Source organism: Staurois parvus, unplaced genomic scaffold, assembly GCF_062004578.1.
Source record: "Staurois parvus isolate SC_StPar_1 unplaced genomic scaffold, SC_StPar_1.0 ptg003432l, whole genome shotgun sequence".
NCBI classification, from domain to species: Eukaryota; Metazoa; Chordata; class Amphibia; order Anura; family Ranidae; genus Staurois; species Staurois parvus.
Window position 1 is genome coordinate 1 of NW_028321228.1, and position 25,629 is coordinate 25,629.

A 25,629-nucleotide genomic window follows, 5' to 3' on the forward strand; every position below is an offset into this window, starting at 1 on the left:
CGCACTGGCTCTGCGTCCCCACACTGGCTCTGCGTCCCCCCTGTCCCCGCACTGGCTCTGCGTCTCCCCTGTCCCCGCACTGGCTCTGTATTGTCCCCGCACTGGCTCTGCGTCTCCCCTGTCCCCGCACTGGCTCTGTATTGTCCCCGCACTGGCTCCCTCTACATTATATATAAGGATGGCTGAGCTCTGTGATAGGCTGGTGGTGGGTGGTGGAGGGGGAGGGGCCCCATGGGATTCTGGGAGTCGTAGTCTCCTCTGTGATTGGCTGGGGGCTGGCAGTGCATGATGGGAGGAGGCTCCTGAGCTGGGACCAGGCTGAGTGTTTAACCCTCGCAGTGCCTCCTGCTGGGGGAGGAGAGGGGGTGACAGAGCCTCCGCCGCCTGCATGTCCCATCCCCCTCCCTGCTCACCCTGGAGCCCAAGAGCTGACACTCCAATGCCTCCCCCCTGCAGCCTCCTGTCACCTGCCTCTCCCTGGATCCCCTGATCCCCCCTCCCCCCGGTGACCTGCAGCCCTGCCCCGGGGTACAAAGTACCCTCTGAGTGTGACCGGGGCACCGCCGCCATGGCCGCCGTCTGGGTGAGTAGTGTCTCGGGGTCATGAGATGGGGCGACCAATAGGAGCAGATCCTGGGGGAGGGAGGGGGGAGGGGAACGCACTACGCAGGCTGGGAGTTGTAGTTCCACAAAATCTGTGTACACCGCTACTGCTAGTGTTGGCTGCGTGTGGAGGGCGTGCCTAGGCTGGGAGCGCAGCAGAGCTCCGACTGGGGGAGGGAGAAGCAGCACCGCTGGGTGTCCTGAAAAGTCTGCCCCCCCTGGAGAGCCGGGGACATTCCGGGAGGATGCCGGGTCAGAACCCATTTCCTGCCGGATTCCTGTTCTGGAACTGGAGGTGACACCAGAACGGGCCAATCGTAAAACAGAACATCCAAGTCTGGACCCCCTGAGTCCTGCGTGTCGGGCCCTTCAGCACCAATGACAGCGTGCCGTCTTCTGTAATGGTTGTCTATGGGGCCCCCGAATTCCTGCAGGTGGTAGAGCCGCCCATTCGTCTCGGAAAAATGCCTCCAGGTCATGCAAAGTCCTTGGTGGTCTTCCATGACCCGAATGTTGGAGATCTCCCCAGAGCGGCTCGATGATATAAAGGTCAGGAGACTGTGATGGTCACTCCAGAACCTTCACCTTTTTCTGCTGCAACCACTGGAGGGTCAGCTTGGCCTTGTGCTCGGGGTCATTGTTGTGCTGGAAGGTCCAAGAGCGTCCCATGGGCAGCTTTCCTTCAGGACCAAAACAACCAAAGACTTTGCATGTGCAAAGCCTTTGGTGGTCTTCCATGAACAGCACATTTGAGATCTCCCTCAATGATATGAAGGCCAGGAGACTGTGATGGCCACTCCAGAACCTTCACCTTTTTCTGCCTGAAGGCCAGCTTGGCTTTCTGCTTAGGGTCATTGCCATGCTGGAAAGTCCATGATCGTCCCATGAGCAGCTTTCATCCAGGACCACAACGACCAAAGACTTCACATGTGCAAAGTCTTTGGTTGTCCTGCATGACCCGAACATTGGAGATCTCCCCAGAGGGACTCGATGATATGAAGGTCAGAAGACTGTGATGGCCACTCCAGAACCTTCACATTTTTCTGCTGCAACCACTGGAGGGCCAGCTTGGTCTTGTGCTTAGGGACATTGTAATACTGGAAAGTCCAAGATCGTCCCATGAGCAGCTTTCCTTCAGCACCAAAATGACCAAAGACTTTGCACGTGCAAAGTCTTTAATTGTCCTGCATGACCCGAACGTTGGAGATCTCCCCAGAGCAGCTATATGATTTGACGGTCAGAGGACTGTGATGGTCACTCCAGAACCTTCACCTTTTTCTGCTGTAACCACTGGAGGGCAAACTTGGCCTTGTGCTTAGGGACATTGTTCTGCAGTGAGAGTCCAAGATCGTCCCATGAGCAGCTTTCTTCAGGACCAAAACACCCAATGACTTCGCATGTGCAAAGCCTTTGGTGGGCTTCCATGAACAGCACATTTAAGATCTCCCCAGAGTGGCTCGATGATATGAAGGTCAGAAGACTGTGATGGTCACTCCAGAAACTTCACCTTTTTCTCCTGTAACCACTGGAGGGTCAACTTGGTCTTGTGCTTAGGGACATTGTAATGCTGGAAAGTCCTAGATCGTTCCATGAGCAGCTTTCCTGCAGAAGAATGCAAACTGCCTACAGGACCAAAACAACCAAAGACTTCGCATGTGCAAAATCTTTGGTCGTCCTGCATGACCCGAACTTCGGAGATCTCCCCAGAGTGGCTCGATGATATGAACGTCAGAAGACTGTGATGGTCACTTCAGAACCTTCACATTTTTCTGCTGCAACCACTGGAGGGCCAGCTTGGCCTTGTTCTTAGGCACATTGTAATGCTAGAAAGTCCTAGATCTTCCCATGAGCAGCTTTCCTCCAGGACCAAAATGACCAAAGACTTCGCATGTGCAAAGCCTTTGGTGGTCTTCCATGGAAAGCACATTTAAGATCTCCCCAGAGCGGCTCGATGATATGAAGGCCAGAAGACTGTGATGGTCACTCCAGAACCTTCACCTTTTTCTCCTGTAACCACCGGAGGATCATCTTGGCCTTGTGCTTAGGGACATTGTAATGCTGGAAAGACCAAGATTGTCCCATGAGCAGCTTTCCTTCAGGACCAAAATTACCAAAGACTTTGCACGTGCAAAGTCGTTGGTTGTCCTGCATGACCCGAACGTTGGAGATCTCCCCAGAGCAGCTATATGATTTGATGTTCAGAGGACTGTGATGGTCACTCCAGAACCTTCACCTTTTTCTCCTGTAACCACCGGAGGATCATCTTGGCCTTGTGCTTAGGGACATTGTAATGCTGGAAAGACCTAGATCGTCCCATGAGCAGCTTTCCTCCAGGACCACAACAACCAAAGACTTCACATGTGGAAAGTCTTAGGTTGTCCTGCATGACCCGAACATTGGAGATCTCCCCAGAGAAGCTCGATGATATGAAGGTCAGGAGAACGATGGTCACTACAGAACCTTCACCTTTTTCTGCTATAACCACTGGAGGGCCAACTTGGCCTTGTGCTTAGGGACATTGTCCTGCTGTGAGAGCCCAAGATCGTCCCATGAGCAGCTTTCCTTCAGGACCAAAACACCCAATGACTTTCATGAGCAAAGCCTTTGGTGGGCTTCCATAAACAGCACATTTAAGATCTCCCCAGAGTGGCTCAATGATATGAAGGCCAGAAGACTGTGATGGTCACTCCAGAAACTTCACTTTTTTCTGCTGTAACCACTGGAGGGTCAACTTGGTCTTGTGCTTAGGGACATTGTCCTGATGGAAAGTCCAAGATCGTCCCATGAGCAGCTTTCCTTCAGGACCAAAATGACCAAAGACTTCGCACGTGCAAAGTCTTTAATTGTCCTGCATGACCCGAACGTTGGAGATCTCCCCAGAGCAGCTATATGATTTGACGGTCAGAGGACTGTGATGGTCACTCCAGAACCTTCACCTTTTTCTGCTGTAACCACTGGAGGGCAAACTTGGCCTTGTGCTTAGGCACATTGTAATGCTGGAAAGTCCTAGATCTTCCCATGAGCAGCTTTCCTCCAGGACCAAAATGACCAAAGACTTCGCATGTGCAAAGCCTTTGGTGGTCTTCCATGGACAGCACATTTGAGATCTCCCCAGAGCGGCTCGATGATATGAAGGCCAGAAGACTGTGATGGTCACTCCAGAACCTTCACCTTTTTCTCCTGTAACCACCGGAGGATCATCTTGGCCTTGTGCTTAGGGACATTGTAATGCTGGAAAGACCAAGATCGTCCCATGAGCAGCTTTCCTTCAGGACCAAAATTACCAAAGACTTTGCACGTGCAAAGTCGTTGGTTGTCCTGCATGACCCGAACGTTGGAGATCTCCCCAGAGCAGCTATATGATTTGATGTTCAGAGGACTGTGATGGTCACTCCAGAACCTTCACCTTTTTCTCCTGTAACCACCGGAGGATCATCTTGGCCTTGTGCTTAGGGACATTGTAATGCTGGAAAGACCTAGATCGTCCCATGAGCAGCTTTCCTCCAGGACCACAACAACCAAAGACTTCACATGTGGAAAGTCTTAGGTTGTCCTGCATGACCCGAACATTGGAGATCTCCCCAGAGAAGCTCGATGATATGAAGGTCAGGAGAACGATGGTCACTACAGAACCTTCACCTTTTTCTGCTATAACCACTGGAGGGCCAACTTGGCCTTGTGCTTAGGGACATTGTCCTGCTGTGAGAGCCCAAGATCGTCCCATGAGCAGCTTTCCTTCAGGACCAAAACACCCAATGACTTTCATGAGCAAAGCCTTTGGTGGGCTTCCATAAACAGCACATTTAAGATCTCCCCAGAGTGGCTCAATGATATGAAGGCCAGAAGACTGTGATGGTCACTCCAGAAACTTCACTTTTTTCTGCTGTAACCACTGGAGGGTCAACTTGGTCTTGTGCTTAGGGACATTGTAATGCTGGAAAGACCTAGATCGTTCCATGAGCAGCTTTCCTTGAGGACCAAAATGACCAAAGACTTCGCACGTGCAAAGTCTTTAATTGTCCTGCATGACCCGAACGTTGGAGATCTCCCCAGAGCAGCTATATGATTTGACGGTCAGAAGACTGTGATGGTCACTCCAGAACCTTCACCTTTTTCTGCTGTAACGACTGGAGGGCAAACTTGGCCTTGTGCTGAGGGACATTGTTCTGCTGTGAGAGTCCAAGATCGTCCCATGAGCAGCTTTCTTCAGGACCAAAACACCCAATGACTTCGCATGAGCAAAGCCTTTGGTGGGCTTCCATGAACAGCACATTTAAGATCTCCCCAGAGCGGCTCGATGATATGAAGGTCAGAAGACTGTGATGGTCACTCCAGAAACTTCACCTTTTTCTCCTGTAACCACTGGAGGGTCAACTTGGTCTTGTGCTTAGGGACATTGTAATGCTGGAAAGTCCTAGATCGTCCCATGAGCAGCTTTCCTGCAGAAGAATGCAAACTGCCTACAGGACCAAAACAACCAAAGACTTCGCATGTGCAAAATCTTTGGTCGTCCTGCATGACCCGAACTTCGGAGATCTCCCCAGAGTGGCTCGATGATATGAACGTCAGAAGACTGTGATGGTCACTTCAGAACCTTCACATTTTTCTGCTGCAACCACTGGAGGGCCAGCTTGGCCTTGTTCTTAGGCACATTGTAATGCTGGAAAGTCCTAGATCTTCCCATGAGCAGCTTTCCTCCAGGACCAAAACGACCAAAGACTTCGCATGTGCAAAGCCTTTGGTGGTCTTCCATGGAAAGCACATTTAAGATCTCCCCAGAGCGGCTCGATGATATGAAGGCCAGAAGACTGTGATGGTCACTCCAGAACCTTCACCTTTTTCTCCTGTAACCACCGGAGGATCATCTTGGCCTTGTGCTTAGGGACATTGTAATGCTGGAAAGACCAAGATCGTCCCATGAGCAGCTTTCCTTCAGGACCAAAATTACCAAAGACTTTGCACATGCAAAGTCGTTGGTTGTCCTGCATGACCCGAACGTTGGAGATCTCCCCAGAGCAGCTATATGATTTGATGTTCAGAGGACTGTGATGGTCACTCCAGAACCTTCACCTTTTTCTCCTGTAACCACCGGAGGATCATCTTGGCCTTGTGCTTAGGGACATTGTAATGCTGGAAAGACCTAGATCGTCCCATGAGCAGCTTTCCTCCAGGACCACAACAACCAAAGACTTCACATGTGGAAAGTCTTAGGTTGTCCTGCATGACCCGAACATTGGAGATCTCCCCAGAGAAGCTCGATGATATGAAGGTCAGGAGAACGATGGTCACTACAGAACCTTCACCTTTTTCTGCTATAACCACTGGAGGGCCAACTTGGCCTTGTGCTTAGGGACATTGTCCTGCTGTGAGAGCCCAAGATCGTCCCATGAGCAGCTTTCCTTCAGGACCAAAACACCCAATGACTTTCATGAGCAAAGCCTTTGGTGGGCTTCCATAAACAGCACATTTAAGATCTCCCCAGAGTGGCTCAATGATATGAAGGCCAGAAGACTGTGATGGTCACTCCAGAAACTTCACTTTTTTTCTGCTGTAACCACTGGAGGGTCAACTTGGTCTTGTGCTTAGGGACATTGTCCTGATGGAAAGTCCAAGATCGTCCCATGAGCAGCTTTCCTTCAGGACCAAAATGACCAAAGACTTCGCACGTGCAAAGTCTTTAATTGTCCTGCATGACCCGAACGTTGGAGATCTCCCCAGAGCAGCTATATGATTTGACGGTCAGAAGACTGTGATGGTCACTCCAGAACCTTCACCTTTTTCTCCTGTAACCACCGGAGGATCATCTTGGCCTTGTGCTTAGGGACATTGTAATGCTGGAAAGACCTAGATCGTCCCATGAGCAGCTTTCCTCCAGGACCACAACAACCAAAGACTTCACATGTGGAAAGTCTTAGGTTGTCCTGCATGACCCGAACATTGGAGATCTCCCCAGAGAAGCTCGATGATATGAAGGTCAGGAGAACGATGGTCACTACAGAACCTTCACCTTTTTCTGCTATAACCACTGGAGGGCCAACTTGGCCTTGTGCTTAGGGACATTGTCCTGCTGTGAGAGCCCAAGATCGTCCCATGAGCAGCTTTCCTTCAGGACCAAAACACCCAATGACTTTCATGAGCAAAGCCTTTGGTGGGCTTCCATAAACAGCACATTTAAGATCTCCCCAGAGTGGCTCAATGATATGAAGGCCAGAAGACTGTGATGGTCACTCCAGAAACTTCACTTTTTTCTGCTGTAACCACTGGAGGGTCAACTTGGTCTTGTGCTTAGGGACATTGTCCTGATGGAAAGTCCAAGATCGTCCCATGAGCAGCTTTCCTTCAGGACCAAAATGACCAAAGACTTCGCACGTGCAAAGTCTTTAATTGTCCTGCATGACCCAAACGTTGGAGATCTCCCCAGAGCAGCTATATGATTTGACGGTCAGAGGACTGTGATGGTCACTCCAGAACCTTCACCTTTTTCTGCTGTAACCACTGGAGGGCAAACTTGGCCTTGTGCTTAGGCACATTGTAATGCTGGAAAGTCCTAGATCTTCCCATGAGCAGCTTTCCTCCAGGACCAAAATGACCAAAGACTTCGCATGTGCAAAGCCTTTGGTGGTCTTCCATGGACAGCACATTTGAGATCTCCCCAGAGCGGCTTGATGATATGAAGGCCAGAAGACTGTGATGGTCACTCCAGAACCTTCACCTTTTTCTCCTGTAACCACCGGAGGATCATCTTGGCCTTGTGCTTAGGGACATTGTAATGCTGGAAAGACCTAGATCGTTCCATGAGCAGCTTTCCTTCAGGACCAAAATGACCAAAGACTTCACATGTGCAAAGTCTTAGGTTGTCCTGCATGACCCGAACGTTGGAGATCTCCCCAGAGCAGCTATATGATTTTACGGTCAGAGGACTGTGATGGTCACTCCAGAACCTTCACCTTTTTCTCCTGTAACCACTGGAGGGTCAACTTGGTCTTGTGCTGAGGGACATTGTAATGCTGGAAAGTCCAAGAAAGTCCCATGAGCAGCTTTCCTGCAGAAGAATGCAAATTGCTTCCAGGACCAAAACAACCAAAGACTTCGCATGTGCAAAGTCTTTGGTCGTTCTGCATGACCCGAACTTCAGAGATCTCCCCAGAGCGGCTCGATGATATGAATGTCAGAAGACTGTGATGGTCACTTCAGAACCTTCACCTTTTTCTGCTGTAACCACTGGAGGGTCATCTTGGCCATCATCTTGGCCATCATTGTCCTGCTGGAAAGTCCAAGAGCGTCCCATGAGCAGCTTTCCTGCAGAACACAAAATGCCAGGACCAAAACGACCAACAACTTTGCATGAGCAAAGTCTTTGGTGGTCTTCCATGAACTGCATATTTGAGATCTCCCCAGAGCGGCTCAAAGATATGAAAGAAGACTGTGATGGTCACTCCACAACCTTCACCCATATCTGATGTAACCACTCCAGGGTCAACTTGGCCTTGTGCTTGGGGTCATTGTCCTGCTGGAGAGTCCAAGAGCGTCCCATGAGCAGCTTTTCTGCAGAACCCAAATTGCCTCCAGGACCAAAACACCCAACGACTTTGCATGAGCAAAGCCTTTGGTGGTATTGCATGAACCGCACATTGGAGATATCCACCAGAACCTTCACCTTTTTCTGCTGCAACCACTGGAGGGTCAACTTGGCCTTGTGCTTAGGGACATTGTCCTGCTGTGAGAGTCCACGATCGTCCCATGAGCAGCTTTCCTGCAGAACACAAAATGCCAGGACCAAAACGACCAAACGACTTTGCATGAGCAAAGCCTTTGGTGGTCTTCCGGGAACCACACATTTGAAATCTCCCCAGAGTGGCTCGATGATATGAAGGCCAGAAGACTGTGATGGTCACTCCAGAAACTTCACTTTTTTCTGCTGTAACCACAGGAGGGCCAACTTGGTCTTGTGCTTAGGGACATTGTCCTACTGGAAAGTCCAAGATTGTCCTTTGCTCACCTTCCACGCAGAACAGATTTCCTCCAGGACCAAAGCAATCAAAGACTTCTAATGTGCAAAGCCTTTGGTCGTCCTGCAAGACCCGAAAATTGGTGACCTCCCCAGAGCTGCTCAATGATATTAAGGTCAGGAGACCGTGATGGCCTCTCCAGAACCTTCACCTTTTTCTGCTGGAGGGCCAACTTGGCCCTCTGCTTAGGGTCATTGTAATGCTGGAAAGTCCAAGAGTGTCCCATACGTAGCTTTCCTGCAGAAGGACGCAAATTGTCTGCCAGTCTTTGGTGGTCTTGCATGGACCAGACTATAGAGGTCTCCCCAGAGCTTCTCGGTGATATTTAGGTCAGGAGACTGTGATGGTCACTCCAGAAACCTTCACCTTTTTCTGCTTGAGGGCCAGCTTGGCCTTGTGCTTGTGGTCATTGCCGTGCTGGAAAGTCGAAGACCGTCCCATGCGCAGAAGAACGTGAATTGTCTGCCAGTCTTTGGTGGCCTTGCATGAACCAGACTATAGAGGTCTCCCCAGAGCTTCTCGGTGATATTTAGGTCAGGAGACTGTGATGGTCACTCCAGAACCTTCACCTTTTTCTGCTTGAGGGCCAGCTTGACCTTGTGCTTCGGGTCATTGCTGGAAAGTCCAAGAGCGTCCCATGCTCACCTTTCACTCAGAAGAACACTATTACCTCCAGGACCAAAACAACCAAAGACTTCGCATGTGCAAAGTCTTTGGTCATCCTGCATGACCCGAATGTTGGTGACCTCCCCAGAGCGGCTTGATGATATTAAGGTCAGGAGACTGTGATGGTCACTCCAGAACCTTCACCTTTTTCTGCTTGAGGGCCAGCTTGTCTTTCTGCTTAAGGTCCTTGCCGTGCTGGAAAGTCCAAGAGCGTCCCACGCGTAGCTTTGCTGCAGAAGAACGCAAATTGTCTGCCAGTCTTTGGTGGCCTTTCATGAACCAGACTATAGAGGTCTCCCCAGAGCGGCTCGGTGATATGAAGGTCAGGAGACAGTGATGGCCTCTCCAGATCCTTCACCTTTTTCTGCTTGAAGGCCAGCTTGACCTTGTGCTTCGGGTCATTGTCCTGTTGGAAGGTCCAAGAGCGTCCCATGCACAGAAGAACGCAAATTGTCTGCCAGGATTCTCTGATAACAATCTGCATTCATCTTGCCATTCATTTTCACAAGATTGCTTTAGAGCTCACCCCCCCCCCCCCAAAAGCATCAGTGAGCCACCACCATGCTTCACAGTGAGGGTGGTATTCTTGTCCCTAAAGGCCTTGTTGACCCCTCTCCAACCTATGGCTGTGACCATAAAGTTCTATTTTGGTCCCATCGCTCCAAATTGCAGAGTGTTGGAAGCTGTGAGGCGTGTCAAGGTGTGGTCGGCCATATTGTACCCGGGGCTTCTTTGTGGCATCGGCGCAGTAAAGGCTTCTTCTGGCAACTCCATCACGCAGCTCATTTTTGTTCGTCGTATTGCGTTCCTCGAAACAACCTCCAGAGCAGCCTGGATTCCTCCTGAGGTCATCTGTGGGGGGGGGTGTTCTTTTTTCTTTGTATCCCCAACAATTCTTCTGGCCGTCGTGGTGGCCATCTTTCTTGGTCTACCTGACCTTGGCTTGGTGTCAGGAGATCCCCGAATTTCCCCCCCGAAATATTTCACATTGAAGTCTCCTGAACTACGAGTCCTGAGTGCCGCCGGCGCTCACCGATCGTTGTTGGTCTTGTCTTCCAGATCCCCGCGTCCTTCGAGGAGGTGTCGGTCCATCTCACCGAGGAGGAGTGGAGTCTTCTACAGGACTGGCAGAAGGTCCTCTACAAGGAGGTGATGCAGGAGAACCTGGACTCTGCGCTGCTGTTGGGTAAGCAGGAACTCCTCCCGCCACGTGGGCCGCGCCGGTCTCCTTCATGGAGGATGGGAGGGCGGGGGTAGGAATAGAGATCCACACACCGGACATCTTCCTATCCTTTCAGATAATCTCCTTTCCCCGTTACGTTGGGAGGATTCGAAATTTGATTGTTGGGAGAAAGATATATGTGGGCTTTTTTTCCTATTCTATTCTTTACTATTCTATTCTCTTATTTATTCTATTATTTTCTATTCTATTCTATAAAACAGCCTAAGTAGGAATCCTCTTATTTCACTTTTATTTCTTTCTGTATTTATTGCAACGTGTTTCCATTTCAAATTCTAATTCAGATAAACATTCTGTTTTATGTTATTCTATTTGTTTCTATTCCTTTCTTTTCTATTCTGTTCTATTCTATTCCTTTCTTTTCTGTTCTATTCTATTCCTTTCTTTTCTATTCTGTTCTATCCTATTTTATTTTCTGTTCTATTCTATTCCTTTCTTTTTTTGTTCTGTTATATCCTATTCTTTTATTTTAGTCTGTTCTATTCCTCTTTTCTACTCTGTTCTATTCTATTCCTTTCATTTCTATTCTGTTCTATTCTATTTCTTTCTTTCTATTCTGTTCTATCCTGTAATTTTATTTTCTATTCTGTTCTATTCCTTTCTTTTCTATTCTGTTCTATCCAATTCTATTCCTTTCTTTTCTATTCTGTTCTATTCCTTTATATTCTGTTTCTTTATTTTATATTCTATTCTATTAAGCAGCCTAAGTAGGAGTCATCGTCCTATTTCACTTTTTTCCTTACTGTATGTATTGCAATATAATTCCATTTCAAATTCATTTTCAAAGTCTAATATGGATAAACATTCTGTTTTATTCTATTCCTTTCTTTTTTGTTCTGTTTTATTCTAATCTAGCCTATCCTGTTTTTTTATTTTCCCTTTTATTTTATCATATCCTTTTATTTTCTATTCTAGTCTGTTTTACCCTATTATTTTCAATTCCTTTCTTTTCTATTCCATTCTACTCTATTCTAATATATCCTGTTATTTTGTTTTCTATTCTATCCTATTCTATTCTTTCTTTTCTATTCTGTTCTGTTCTGTTCTATTCTTTCTATCCCGTTCTATTCTTTTTTATTCTATTTTATTCTATTTCTTTATTTTATATTCTATTCTATAAAGCAGCCTAAGTTCAAATTCTAATATGGATAGACATTCTCTTTTATTCTATTCCTTTCTTTTCTGTTTTATTCTAATCTAGCCTATCCTGTTCTTTTATTTTCCATTCTATTCTATCATATCCTTTTATTTTCTATTCTAGTCTGTTTTATCCTATTATTTTCTATTCTGCTTCTGTTTCTATTCTATTTTAATCTATCCTGTTATTTTGTTTTCTATTCTATCCTATTCTATTCTTTCTTTTCTATTCTGTTCTGTTCTGTTCTATTCTTTCTATCCCGTTCTATTCTTTTTTATTCTATTTTATTCTATTTCTTTATTTTATATTCTATTCTATAAAGCAGCCTAAGTTCAAATTCTAATATGGATAGACATTCTCTTTTATTCTATTCCTTTCTTTTCTGTTTTATTCTAATCTAGCCTATCCTGTTCTTTTATTTTCCATTCTATTCTATCATATCCTTTTATTTTCTATTCTAGTCTGTTTTATCCTATTATTTTCTATTCTGCTTCTGTTTCTATTCTATTTTAATCTATCCTGTTATTTTGTTTTCTGTGCTATCCTATTCTATTCTACTCTTTGCTATTCTATTCTAGTCTGTTCTATTCTATTCCTTTATTTTCTATCCTGTTCTATTCTTTTTTATTCTTTTCTATTCTATTAAGCAGCCTAAGTATGAGTATCAATCATCTTATTTCACTTTTTTCCTTACTGTATGTATTGCAATATATTTCCGTTTCAAATTCTAATACGGGTAAGCATTCTGTTTTATGTTATTCTTTTCTATTCTATTCCTTTCTTTTCTATTCTGCTTTTGTTTGTATTCTATTCTAATCTATCCTATTATTTTGTTTTCTATTCTATCCTATTCTGTCTGTTTTATTCATTTCTTATTCTATTCTATAAAACAGCCTAAGTAGGAATCATCCTCTTATTGCACTTTTATATCTCACTGTATTTGCTGCAACGTGTTTCCATTTCAAATTAATTTTTAAATTCTAATTCCGGTACACATTTTGTTTTATTTTATTTGTTTATTTTCTATTGTATTCTATTCTCTTCTTTCTATTCTACACGGCTCCAAAAAAATGAAAGGAAGACTCTGACAACCCATCAGATCCCAATGGGGAGGAATCTTCTGCTGGATCTCTATACTGATATGGACGGAATCCAGGACCCACTGCACCAGGAGGAACCCAGGACCCCCCAACTTAGGAGGAACCCAGGACCCCCCGACTTAGGAGGAACCCAGGACCCCCCGCACCAGGAGGAACCCAGGACCCACCGCACCAGGAGGAAGCCAGGACCCCCCAACTTAGGAGGAACCCAGGACCCCCCGACTTAGGAGGAACCCAGGACCCCCCGCACCAGGAGGAACCCAGGACCCCCCGCACCAGGAGGAACCCAGGACCCATTGCACCAGGAGGAACCCAGGACCCACCGTACCAGGAGGAAACCAGGACCCACCACACCAGGAGGAACCCAGGACCCACCGCACCAGGAGGAACACAGGACCCCCCTCACTAGGAGGAAACAAGGACCCACCACACCAGGAGGAACACAGGACCCCCCGCACTAGGAGGAACCCAGGGCCCCCCGCACTAGGAGGAACCCAGGACCCCCCGCACTAGGAGGAACCCAGGACCCACTGCACCAGGAGGAACCCAGGACCCACTGCACCAGGAGGAACCCAGGACCCCCCGCACCAGGAGGAACCCAGGACCCCCCGCACCAGGAGGAAACCAGGACCCACCGCACCAGGAGGAACACAGGACCCACCACACCAGGAGGAACCCAGGACCCCCCGCACCAGGAGGAACCCAGGACCCCCTGCACCAGCGTAGGGTCTGACAACGGGTCCAAGGATTTCATCCCCATACCTAATGGCAGTCAGGGGGCCATTGTCTAGCCTGTAGAGGTCTGTGTCCCTCCATGGAGATGCCTCCCCAGACCATCACTGACCCACCACCACAACGGTCATGCTGAACCATGTTACAGGCAGCAGAACGTTCTCCACGGCTTCTCCAGACCCTTTCACATCTGTCACATGTGCTCAGGGGGAACCTGCTCTCCTCTGTGAAAAGCACAGGGCGCCAGTGGTGGACCTGCCAATTCTGGGGATCAATGGCAAATGCCAATCCAGCTCTATGGTGCCGGGCAGTGAGCACAGGGCCACTAGAGGATGTTGGGCCCTCAGGCCACCCTCATGAAGTCTGTTTTTGATTGTTTGGTCAGAGACATTCACAACAGTGGCCTGCTGGAGGTCATTTTGTAGGGCTCTGGCAGGGCTCATCCTGTTCCTCCTTGTACAAAGGAGCAGATACCGGTCCTGCTGATGGGTTAAGGACCTTCTATGGCCCTGTCCAGCCCTCCTAGAGGAACTGCCTGTCTCCTGGAATCTCCTCCATGCTCTCGTCTCCTGGATTCTTCTCCATGCTCTCGTCTCCTGGATTCTCCTCCATGCTCTCGTCTCCTGGAATCTCCTCCATGCTCTCGTCTCCTGGAATCTCCTCTGTGCTCTCGTCTCCCGGAATCTCTTCCGTGCTCCCATCTCCTGGAATCTCCTCCGTGCTCTTGTCTCCTGGAATCGCCTCCGTGCTCTTGTCTCCCAGAATCTCCTCCGTGCTCTCGTCTCCTGGAATCTCCTCCATGCTCTTGTCTCCTGGAATCTCCTCCGTGCTCTTGTCTCCTAGAATCTCCTCCATGCTCTTGTCTCCTGGAATCTCCTCCGTGCTCTCGTCTCCCGGAATCTCCTCCATGCTCTTGTCTCCTGGAATCTCCTCCGTGCTCTTGTCTCTTAGAATCTCCTCCATGCTCTTGTCTCCTGGAATCTCCTCCGTGCTCTTGTCTCCTAGAATCTCCTCCATGCTCTTGTCTCCTGGAATCTCCTCCATGCTCTCATCTCCTGGAACCTCCTCCGTGCTTTCGTCTCCTGGAATCTCCTCCATGCTCTTGTCTCCTGGAATCTCCTCCGTGCTCTCGTCTCCCGGAATCTCCTCCGTGTTCCCATCTCCTGGAATCTCCTCCGTGCTTTTGTATCCTGGAATCTCCTCCGTGCTCTCATCTCCCAGAATCTCCTCCGTGCTCTCGTCTCCTGGAATCTCCTCCGTGCTCTCGTCTCCTGGAATCTCCTCAATGCTCTCGTCCCCTGGAATCTCCTCCATGCTCTTGTCTCCTGGAATCTCCTCCATGCTCTCATCTCCTGGAATCTCCTCCGTGCTCTCATCTCCCAGAATCTCCTCCGTGCTCTCGTCTCCTGGAATCTCCTCCGTGCTCTTGTCTCCTGGAATCTCCTCCATGCTCTCATCTCCCGGAATCTCCTCCGTGCTCTCGTCTCCTGGAATCTCCTCCGTGCTCTCATCTCCCAGAATCTCCTCCGTGCTCTCGTCTCCTGGAATCTCCTCCGTGCTCCTGTCTCCTGGAATCTCCTCCATGCTCCTGTCTCCTGGAATCTCCTCCATGCTCTTGTCTCCTGGAATCTCCTCCATGCTCCTGAGACTGTGCTGGGAGACACAGCACACCTTCTGGCAATGGCAGGTATTGATGTGCCATCCTGGAGGAGTTGGACTGCCTGTACAACCTCTGTAGGGTCCAGGTATGGCCTCATGCTACCAGTAGTGACACTGACCCGAGCCAAATGCAGAACTGGTGAAAAACAGTCAGAAAAGATGAGGAGGGAATAAATGTCAGTGGCCTCCACCTGTAACCATTCCTGTTTTGGGGGTCGTCTCATTGTTGCCCATCTAGTGCACCTGTTGGTAATTTCATGAACACCAAAGCAGCTGAAACTGATGAACAACCCCCTCTGCGACTTACCTGACCAGATCCTCTGCGACTTACCTGACCAGATCCTCTGCGACTTACCTGACCAGATCCATATCCCGGGAGAGAGAATCGACTTCATGCTGGACTCAGATTACAAAGTGTAACTTTCATTTTTTTGAGCCGTGTATTCTTTTCTATTCTATTCCATTTTATTCCTTTATTTTCTATTCTACTCTGTTTTACTCTTTTTGACTCTATTCTATTCAGTCCTATCCTAATATTTTATTTTATTTTATTCTGTTATATCTTATTCTATTTCTTTACGGTCTATTCCATTCTATTCTGTTTTATTCTATTCTATTTCTTTATGTTCTATTCCATTGTATTCTGTTTTATTCTATTCTATCCCATAAAGCAGCCTAACTAGGAATCGTGATCTTATTTCCCTTTTATACCTTATTGTATTGACTGCATTGTGTTTCCATTTCAAGTTCACTTTCTAATTCGTCTGATTCGTTTCGTTGTAATTTATTTTGGATCTGTTGAATTTCGTGATTCGGAAATTCTGTCACCTCCGACTAACAAACATTTTGCTCGAATTTGGATGTGTAACGAAACAAATCGCACCCGTCTAGTTAGGAACCCATAAAATTTTAGAAACGTTTTCTTTTTTAAAACGGTTTCAATTTTGATTTGTGTTTTTCAGAAGACCTCTGGGAGCCCCATATGAAATCCGAAGATATCTCCGAGGATGCAGAAGGTTCAGCATGGAAGGTGGAAGAACAGACTCAGCGGGACACGGTCCATTCGAAGAAATGGGGCGATATGTACAAGAACTTCCACGGTGTGCTGGACAAAGTACCCCATCGATGCTCTGATTGCCGAGAGGTCCTAGGAAGCTGGTCTCTTCTCGTTGACCACAAACGAAGCCACCAGAGATGCAAACCCAATGCAAACCATCAGCCATTCATTCCGACAATCCAACAAACCAAACAGGACCAGGCGAGGCTCTATAGTCTCCGTGTACGCAGAAAGTGGTCCTCCTCGGATCTACATCCGATTTCAAGATGGGGTCTGTCTACCAACGAAGATCCGCCAATGTACCCAGAAAGAGTGGACGCCATAGCAGGTAGCAAAGCCTTCATCGTGAAATATAAGGAATCGAAAAATTACGTCGGCGCAAAGACTTTTGGCCAGTTGGGAAACGTGGTGGAGAACGGAAAGCAGCTGTTGAAATGTTTCAGCTGTCCAAAAATATTCACCGACGTCAACCTGTTCATCGAGCACAAAAAGTCACACAAAGAAAACAAGAGCTTCGCCTGCCCCGACTGCGGGAAAGGTTTCGTCAGGAAGTCCGTCCTGAAGCTTCACCGAAGGACTCACACTGGAGAACGTCCTTTCGCATGCTCCGAGTGCGGCAAACGCTTCAGCCAGAGGTTCAACCTTGTGATTCACCAGCGGATTCACTCCGGGGAAAAACCTTACAAGTGTCCCTCCTGCGATAGAAGTTTCCGGTACAAGCCAGCTCTTATGAGGCACGAGGACAAATGTGTGAAGGCCAATCACAGAACACGTCCTGGAGGAAAGTCCAAAAGCTCACAACGGCCTCCTCCAACTGTTGTTCAGCCAGAAGTTAAGACCTTGCCCAGTAGGCCACCGTCATTTTCCACCTCAAATGCGAAACCCTATCCTGTATCCCAGGCCACCGGTGGTCAAGGTACGGACAGTTGCACCTTGCAACGCTCGTCGCCTAAACCACCAATCTCTTCACCAACCCCTGTCTGTTCTCAGTTGGTTCCTCGAGTCAAATCATCATCCAGACTTCTCACCGGTCTTAAATCAGGAAGCAAGCAATCCACGTTATCAAACAATTCCATCTGTGAGCAATCTGGTACTAAGCCTCGGTTTTTGGCATCGTCAAGCGGTCAAGCTCCATCTTCATCCATTTCTTCCATCAATCATAAATCGGGAGGCAAGCAATCCTCGTTATCAAACAATTCCATCTGTGAGCAATCTGGTACTAAGTCTGTGGCATCTTCTCCACCAAGCGGTCAAGGTCCATCTTCATCCACTACTTCCATCAGTCATAAATCGGGAGGCAAACCTTTGGCATGTGCCCCAACTTATAGACATTATCCATCCGCTAATAAACGCCAAGAAATAGGTCCTTCTCCGAAAGCAGTGGTCATTCGTCAGTCCGGCTCAACAACATCTTCTGCTACTTATCCTTTTCTAAAGGTGGGGACTCAACCCAACTTGTCCTCAGAGTCTAGTCCTCCTCCAGGAGGAAAACCTCGTTTGATTTCATCTTCTACAAATAATCACCAGTCGAGTTTGAAACTTCCTCCAGTCTTGTTTCCTGCCATGCATCCAGCAGAAAGCGGCAAATGTTCCTCCGTCCCGTCGCCTTCGTTCAGCCAAGGCTTTAAATCTCCCACAGCTTCATTGCTACCTAAATATCACCCGTTGTATTCAAAGTATCATTCGATGTCGTCATCTTTCCATTCCATCGTCAGAGGATCAAAGCCTGTTTCTTCTACGTCTTGTCCATTGAGTAATAACAGTGTGTTACCCTCGTGCAAACCTCTTCGATCTGCTTCCTCTAGTCCTTCAACCTCAGACTATAAAACTTCCTTTGTAAAAAACCCTTCATCGTCATCCTCCTCCTCCTCAGTCTACCATGCATCCCTTGCTAAACGTTCCTCCTCTGAGTGTCATAGATCTCACGTGAAATGTTCAACATCGTTTAGCTCACCAAAGTATTCATATCATGCCAACTCTCCCTCTTCGCCATCTGTGACCACATGTCCTCCGTCAGTGCAGTCCATCCTTCATCATTCATCCAGTGCTAAGCTCCACTCTCCACTGACCTCATCAAAATTGCCTTCACCTCATTCCTCACCGGTAGGTAATAAACCTTCATATAAGCCACCATTGGTCTTGCCTTCCCCCAGCTGTAGTTCATCTGGTAACAAGTCACCCTCACGGTCATCACCCTTTATCTGTGATAAATCATTCCCCCATTTTCCGGTCTCCATGCCCAAAAATTCTTCCTCAGCTCCAACACTTCAACGATCAGCGATGGCCAGGAAGTCGATGGTGAACTCGGCAAAAGAAGCAAAACGGACAGAAATGAAGGAAGTTGGTGAGACAATGCAACCCGTTGAGAATCTCTTCAAATGCAGCCAATGTGGGAGCTCTTTTACAGACTTAGGCCAGTTTACGGAGCACCAGGAGACCCACTTGGGACCTAAGAACACGTGCCCAGAATGTAATAAGAGTTTCCATAGGAGGTCCACGCTCCTCCTCCACAAAAGAACTCACACGGGCGAAAAACCGTACACTTGTACCGAATGCGGCAAGAGTTTTAGCCAGCGTTTTAACCTGGTGGTTCACCAACGTATTCACACGGGGGAGCGACCTTATATCTGCAGTGAGTGCAACAAAGCTTTCCGCTACAGAACAGGCCTCCTCCGTCATCAGAGGCATGCTCTTTGCACGAGGAAACGATCTGCTGAGAATTTTCCCGTCGTTCCACCACCAGTGGTGCCACCAGCCTCTGGAGTAAAGAAATCGATCAGCTTGATAGATACTTGTCAAAGCTTATCAATGTCTAGTGTATTATTCTGTTCTGAATCGCCCGAGGATGAAACTAGGAAATCGCCACCTTCAGAAAATACCCAAGATAACATTCCTTTGCCACCAACCTCTACATCAACACCACAGACCTTGACTTGTGAGAACATCTCAACAAAGACTCCAATGCCCCCCCTTAAAGCTCCTATGAAAACCAAATTTCTGCTGAATAAACAAGAAAATGAGGTTTCTCGAGTGCCCTCTCCCTTTCCTCCTCCTTCTACCTCTCATACTCCATGTTCCTTTCACCCTCTGAACGTTGTGTTATCAGATCCACCACCTCAGGCACCACCAGTCCATGATATTGACCAAAACGCCAACAGACCAAAAACCAACGACAGTGATGCAAACAGCTCAGGTTGTAACGAGGACCCACAACTGGATGTGGAAAAGATGCAGTTGAAGTGCGAACACTGTAAGAGAAGCTTCGATAAGGCGGAAAAATTTCTGGAGCACCAGATCACGCACAACACGGCGCGGCACGTGTGCGTGGAGTGCGGAAAGGCCTTCAGCAAGACGTCACAGCTGGTCCTCCACCGGCGTACTCACACGGGCGAGAAGCCTTATTGTTGCCCCAAGTGCAGCAAACAGTTCAGTCAGAAGTTTAACCTCGTCGTTCACCAGAGGATTCACACCGGTGAAAAACCTTACAAATGTTCCGACTGCAGCAGAGAGTTCCGCTACCGCACCAGCCTGATCAAACACCAGAAATACGGCCTGTGCTCTTGACCGCCAACTCCCACACTACAAATGCCATTATAAAGACTCGCAGGAGGAGGGGGGGAATCCTCTGGCTCAGACCTCCGGAGATCCTCCTCCAGGCACTCAGGGATAACGTCAAACTCAATGCTAATTATTGTACTGTAAATGGTGAGGGCGGCTCCACACAACATTGATAGTTCATCGGGGCTGATTCACCTGCTGCCTCCTATTAAATTTTAGGTCCTCCAGTAGTGAGATGTTCCATCTGGTGTTCTGGTGCCCAATGATGCTTCATGGCACACTGCTGTCCCTATTTATAGAGTAAAATATCTGGAACATGGGAGATTCCTCGAAGAGTTGGAGCAGTTGGGCGGAGCTGGGAATCCAGGTGCAGAGATCTCACTATTGGAGTCCTAGGGTGATGGGAATAGCTGGTAATCAATCCATCCTTCGGGAGTGAAATGTCAGTGTTGGAGGTCGTGGCCTCCTAAAGGGTGATTCACCTGCTGCTTCCCTTCAAATTTTAGGTCCTCCAGTAGTGAGGTTTTCCATCCGGTGTTCTGGTGCCTCATGGCACACTGCTGTCCCTATTTATAGAGTAAAATATATGGAACGTGGGAGATTCCTCGAAGAGTTGGAGCAGTTGGGTGGTGCCCAATGTTGCCTCATGGCACTCTTCTGTCCCTATTTATAGAGTAAAATATATGGAACGTGGGAGATTCCTCGAAGAGTTGGAGCAGTTGGGCGGAGCTGGGAATCCAGGTGCAGAGATTTCACTATTGGAGTCCTGGGGTGATGGGAAAACCTGGTAGGCAATCCAGTCCTCGGGAGTGAAATGTCAGTGTTGGAGGTTGTGGTCTCCTAACGGGTGATTCACCTGCTGCTTCCCATTACATTTTAGGTCCTCCAGTAGTGAGATGTTCCATCTGGTGTTCTGGTGCCCAATGGTGCCTCATGGCACACTGCTGTCCCTATTTATAGAGTAAAATATCTGGAACATGGGAGATTCCTCGAAGAGTTGGAGCAGTTGGGCGGAGCTGGGAATCCAGGTGCAGAGATCTCACTATTGGAGTCCTAGGGTGATGGGAATAGCTGGTAATCAATCCATCCTTCGGGAGTGAAATGTCAGTGTTGGAGGTCGTGGCCTCCTAAAGGGTGATTCAACTGCTGCTTCCCTTCAAATTTTAGGTCCTCCAGTAGTGAGGTTTTCCATCCGGTGTTCTGGTGCCTCATGGCACACTGCTGTCCCTATTTATAGAGTAAAATATATGGAACGTGGGAGATTCCTCGAAGAGTTGGAGCAGTTGGGTGGTGCCCAATGTTGCCTCATGGCACTCTTCTGTCCCTATTTATAGAGTAAAATATATGGAACGTGGGAGATTCCTCGAAGAGTTGGAGCAGTTGGGCGGAGCTGGGAATCCAGGTGCAGAGATCTCACTATTGGAGTCCTGGGGTGATGGGAAAACCTGGTAGGCAATCCAGCCCTCGGGAGTGAAATGTCAGTGTTGGAGGTTGTGGTCTCCTAAAGGGTGATTCACCTGCTTCTCCCATTAAATTTTAGGTCCTCCAGTAGTGAGATTTTCCATCCGGTGTTCTGGTGCCTCATGGCACACTGCTGTCCCTATTTATAGAGTAAAATATATGGAACGTGGGAGATTCCTCGAAGAGTTGGAGCAGTTGGGTGGTGCCCAATGTTGCCTCATGGCACTCTTCTGTCCCTATTTATAGAGTAAAATATATGGAACGTGGGAGATTCCTCGAAGAGTTGGAGCAGTTGGGCGGAGCTGGGAATCCAGGTGCAGAGATTTCACTATTGGAGTCCTGGGGTGATGGGAAAACCTGGTAGGCAATCCAGTCCTCGGGAGTGAAATGTCAGTGTTGGAGGTTGTGGTCTCCTAACGGGTGATTCACCTGCTGCTTCCCATTACATTTTAGGTCCTCCAGTAGTGAGATGTTCCATCTGGTGTTCTGGTGCCCAATGGTGCCTCATGGCACACTGCTGTCCCTATTTATAGAGTAAAATATCTGGAACATGGGAGATTCCTCGAAGAGTTGGAGCAGTTGGGCGGAGCTGGGAATCCAGGTGCAGAGATCTCACTATTGGAGTCCTAGGGTGATGGGAATAGCTGGTAATCAATCCATCCTTCGGGAGTGAAATGTCAGTGTTGGAGGTCGTGGCCTCCTAAAGGGTGATTCAACTGCTGCTTCCCTTCAAATTTTAGGTCCTCCAGTAGTGAGGTTTTCCATCTGGTGTTCTGGTGCCCAATGGTGCCTCATGGCACACTGCTGTCCCTATTTATAGCGTAAAATATATGGAACATGGGAGATTCCTCGAAGAGTTGGAGCAGTTGGGCGGAGCTGGGAACCCAGGTACAGAGATCTCACTATTGGAGTCCCAGGGTGATGGGAATAGCTGGTAGGCGAGCCAGCCCTCGGGGCTGAAATGTCAGTGTTGAAGGTTGTGGCCCCCTAAAGGGTGATTCACCTGCCTCTTCCCATTAAATTTTAGGTCCTCCAGTAGTGAGATTTTCCATCCGGTGTTCTGGTGCCTCATGGCACTCTTCTGTCCCTATTTATAGAGTAAAATATATGGAACGTGGGAGATTCCTCGAAGAGTTGGAGCAGGTGGGCGGAGATAGGAATCCAGGTGCAGAGATCTCACTATTGGTGTCCTGGGGTGATGGGAAAACCTGGTAGGCAATCCAGCCCTCGGGAGTGAAATGTCAGTGTTGGAGGTTGTGGTCTCCTAACGGGTGATTCACCTGCCTCTTCCCATTACATTTTAGGTCCTCCAGTAGTGAGATGTTCCATCTGGTGTTCTGGTGCCTCATGGCACACTGCTGTCCCTATTTATAGAGTAAAATATATGGAACATGGGAGATTCCTCGAAGAGTTGGAGCAGGTGGGCGGAGATGGGAATCTAGGTGCAGAGATCTCACTATTGGAGTCCCAGGGTGATGGGAAAACCTGGTAGGCGATCCAGCCCTCTGGAATGAAATGTCAATGTTGGAGGTTGTGGCCTCCTAAAGGGTTATTCACTTGCTGCTTCCCATTACATTTTAGGTCCTCCAGTAGTAAGATGTTCCATCTGGTGTTATGGTGCCCAATGGTGCCTCATGGCACACTGCTGTCCCTATTTATAGAGTAAAATATATGGAACATGGGAGATTCCTCGAAGAGTTGGAGCAGTTGGGCGGAGATGGGAATCTAGGTGCAGAGATCTCACTATTGGAGTCCCAGGGTGATGGGAAAACCTGGTAGGCGATGCAGCCCTCGGGAATGAAATGTCAATGTTGGAGGTTGTGGCCTCCTAAAGGGTGATTCACTTGCTGCTTCCCATTACATTTTAGGTCCTCCAGTAGCGAGATGTTCCAATCTGTGTTCTGGTGCCCAATGGTGCCTCATGGCACACTTCTGTCCCTATTTATAGAGTAAAATATATGGAACGTGGGAGATTCCTTGAAGAGTTGGAGCAGTTGGGTGGTGCCCAATGGGGCCTCATGGCACACTTCTGTCCCTATTTATAGAGTAAAATATATGGAACGTGGGAGATTCCTTGAAGAGTTGGAGCAGTTGGGTGGTACCCAATGGGGCCTCATGGCACACTTCTGTCCCTATTAATAGAGTAAAATATATGGAACATGGGAGATTCCTCGAAGAGTTGGAGCAGTTGGGTGGTGCCCAATGGGGCCTCATGGCACACTTCTGTCCCTATTTATAGAGTAAAATATATGGAACATGGGAGATTCCTCGAAGAGTTGGAGCAGTTGGGTGGTGCCCAACGGTGCCTCATGGCACACTTCTGTCCCTATTTATAGAGTAAAATATATGGAACATGGGAGATTCCTCGAAGAGTTGGAGCAGTTGGGCGGAGCTTGGAATCCAGATGCAGAGATCTCACTATTGGAGTCCCAGGGTGATGGGAATAGCTGGTAGATGATCCAACCTTCGGGAGTGAAATGTCAGTGTTGGAGGTTGTGGCCCCCTAAGGGGTTTCATTTGTTTTTGCTGCTTAGTTGGTGAATGATTCCTCTGGTCAGCCCTGACAATAAAAGCTGCATTTATTAGATGTATCCGCCTCTTCACTTCATCTGAGACATAAACCTGTGAGGCACATCCATGTTCTAGGAACTGGAAAAAGGGATGGATTGTAGGTGTGGTTTATTTAATGACCAAGTTAAGCCCCTCCCCTCGTGTGACTTCCAAAACTATTCTCCCCCCATCTCCTGCTGTATATTATCAGAGCAGCTCTGGAGGCTCCGTGATCACCCAACAAGTCCTACAAGACTTGACTCCTCCAGCTCCCCTTCTGTAGGTGTCCTTGTCTCCGTAAATCCATCCCTCTCCCTATGTCTGTCGTATCCCAACCTCCCAAAACCTAACCTCCCAGCACTGGGAAGAAATCGGTGAAAATGTTACAAGAAATCAAGGCAGAGAGCATACTTCTAATTCTTCATTTGGGAAACAAACCTGAACAAGATAAAGTCTAATCACAAACTCCGTAAGGCAGCCTCTCTCAACCTTTACCCCCGGGGAACCCTTCAAATATTTTCCAGGTCTTGGGAAACGCCTAAAATAATATATGTACAGTGCGTGGGACATTTCCCCGATCACTAAATTGTGGAACGTCTTTAATAATATGGCATAGATAGCAAATTTGACACCCTGGGCGGATCTTTTTTTAAACTTTCTTACCCCATACAGGGGAGGGGCCTCTTCCATTGGTGGTCAGTGGAGACAGAAGATCAAATCGCTATTGCTTACTGCTCAAGGGACTCAAGGGTCTCAGAAGGGCATCCTAGTTGAGGGACTCAAGGGTCTCAGAAGGCATCCTAGTTGAGGGACTCAAGGGTCTCAGAAGGGCATCCTAGTTGAGGGACTCAAGGGTCTCAGAAGGCATCCTAGTTGAGGGACTCAAGGGTCTCAGAAGGCATCCTAGTTGAGGGACTCAAGGGTCTCAGAAGGCATCCTAGTTGAGGGACTCAAGGGTCTCAGAAGGCATCCTAGTTGAGAAAGGCTGCCTTAAGGGGCTCATTCAAACCTATGCGCTGAAAAATAAATAATGTACATTACCACACGTGCCTTTGTGCCTAATGGTGCTAGCTTAAGTGCTTAGTTACTATATATATATATATATACACACAGTGAAGGAAATGCATATTTGCTCCCCGGCTGATTTTGAATATTTGCCCACTCACAAAGAAACGATCGCTCTAAAAATCGAATGTTCGGTGTAACACTGAGAGACAGAATACAACAACAAATTCAGCAGAAATGCGTCTAACAAATGATGACGGATCTGCATGTTCATGAGGGAAAGAAGGATTTGATCCCCTTCACAAAACATGACTTAGTACTTGGTGGCAAATCCCTTGTTGGCAATCACAGAGGTCAGACGTCTCCTGGAGTTGGCCCCCAGGTTCGCACACATCTCAGGAGGGATTTTGGCCCACTCCTCTTGGCAGATCCTCTCCAAGTCATTAAGGTTTGGTGGCTGACGTTTGGCAACCCGAACTTTCAGCTCCCTCCACAGATGTTCAATCAGATTAAGGTCTGGAGACTGACTCCAGGACCTTAATGTGCTCCTTCTGGAGCCCCTCCTTTGTTGCCTTGGCCGTGTGTTTTGGGTCATTGTCATGCTGGAACACCCATCCACCACCCATTTTCAATACCCCGGCTGAGGGAAGAAGGTTCTCACCCAAGATTTGAGGGTACATTGCCCCGTCCATCGTCCCTTTGATGCGGTGCAGTTGTCCTGTCCCCGTAGCAGAAAAACTCCCCCAAAGCAGAATGTTTCCACCACCATGTTTCACAGTTGGGGTGGCGTTCTTGGGGTCATAGGCAGCATTCCTCCTCCAAACACAGCGAGTTGAGTTGATGCCAAAGAG

General features: G+C 48.0%; 1 protein-coding gene across 1 annotated transcript; it reads left to right on the forward strand.

Annotated features, from left to right (window-relative positions):
* The first annotated feature begins 288 nt into the window (after positions 1-288).
* Positions 289-23,810, forward strand: LOC149428179 (uncharacterized). The gene is made up of 3 exons (XM_089667624.1): positions 289-583; positions 10,338-10,464; positions 16,110-23,810. Exons 1-3 carry the CDS (start codon positions 569-571, stop codon positions 19,766-19,768), a joined length of 3,801 nt encoding a protein of 1,266 aa, XP_089523750.1. The 5' UTR covers positions 289-568; the 3' UTR covers positions 19,769-23,810.
* The last annotated feature ends 1,819 nt before the right edge of the window (positions 23,811-25,629 follow it).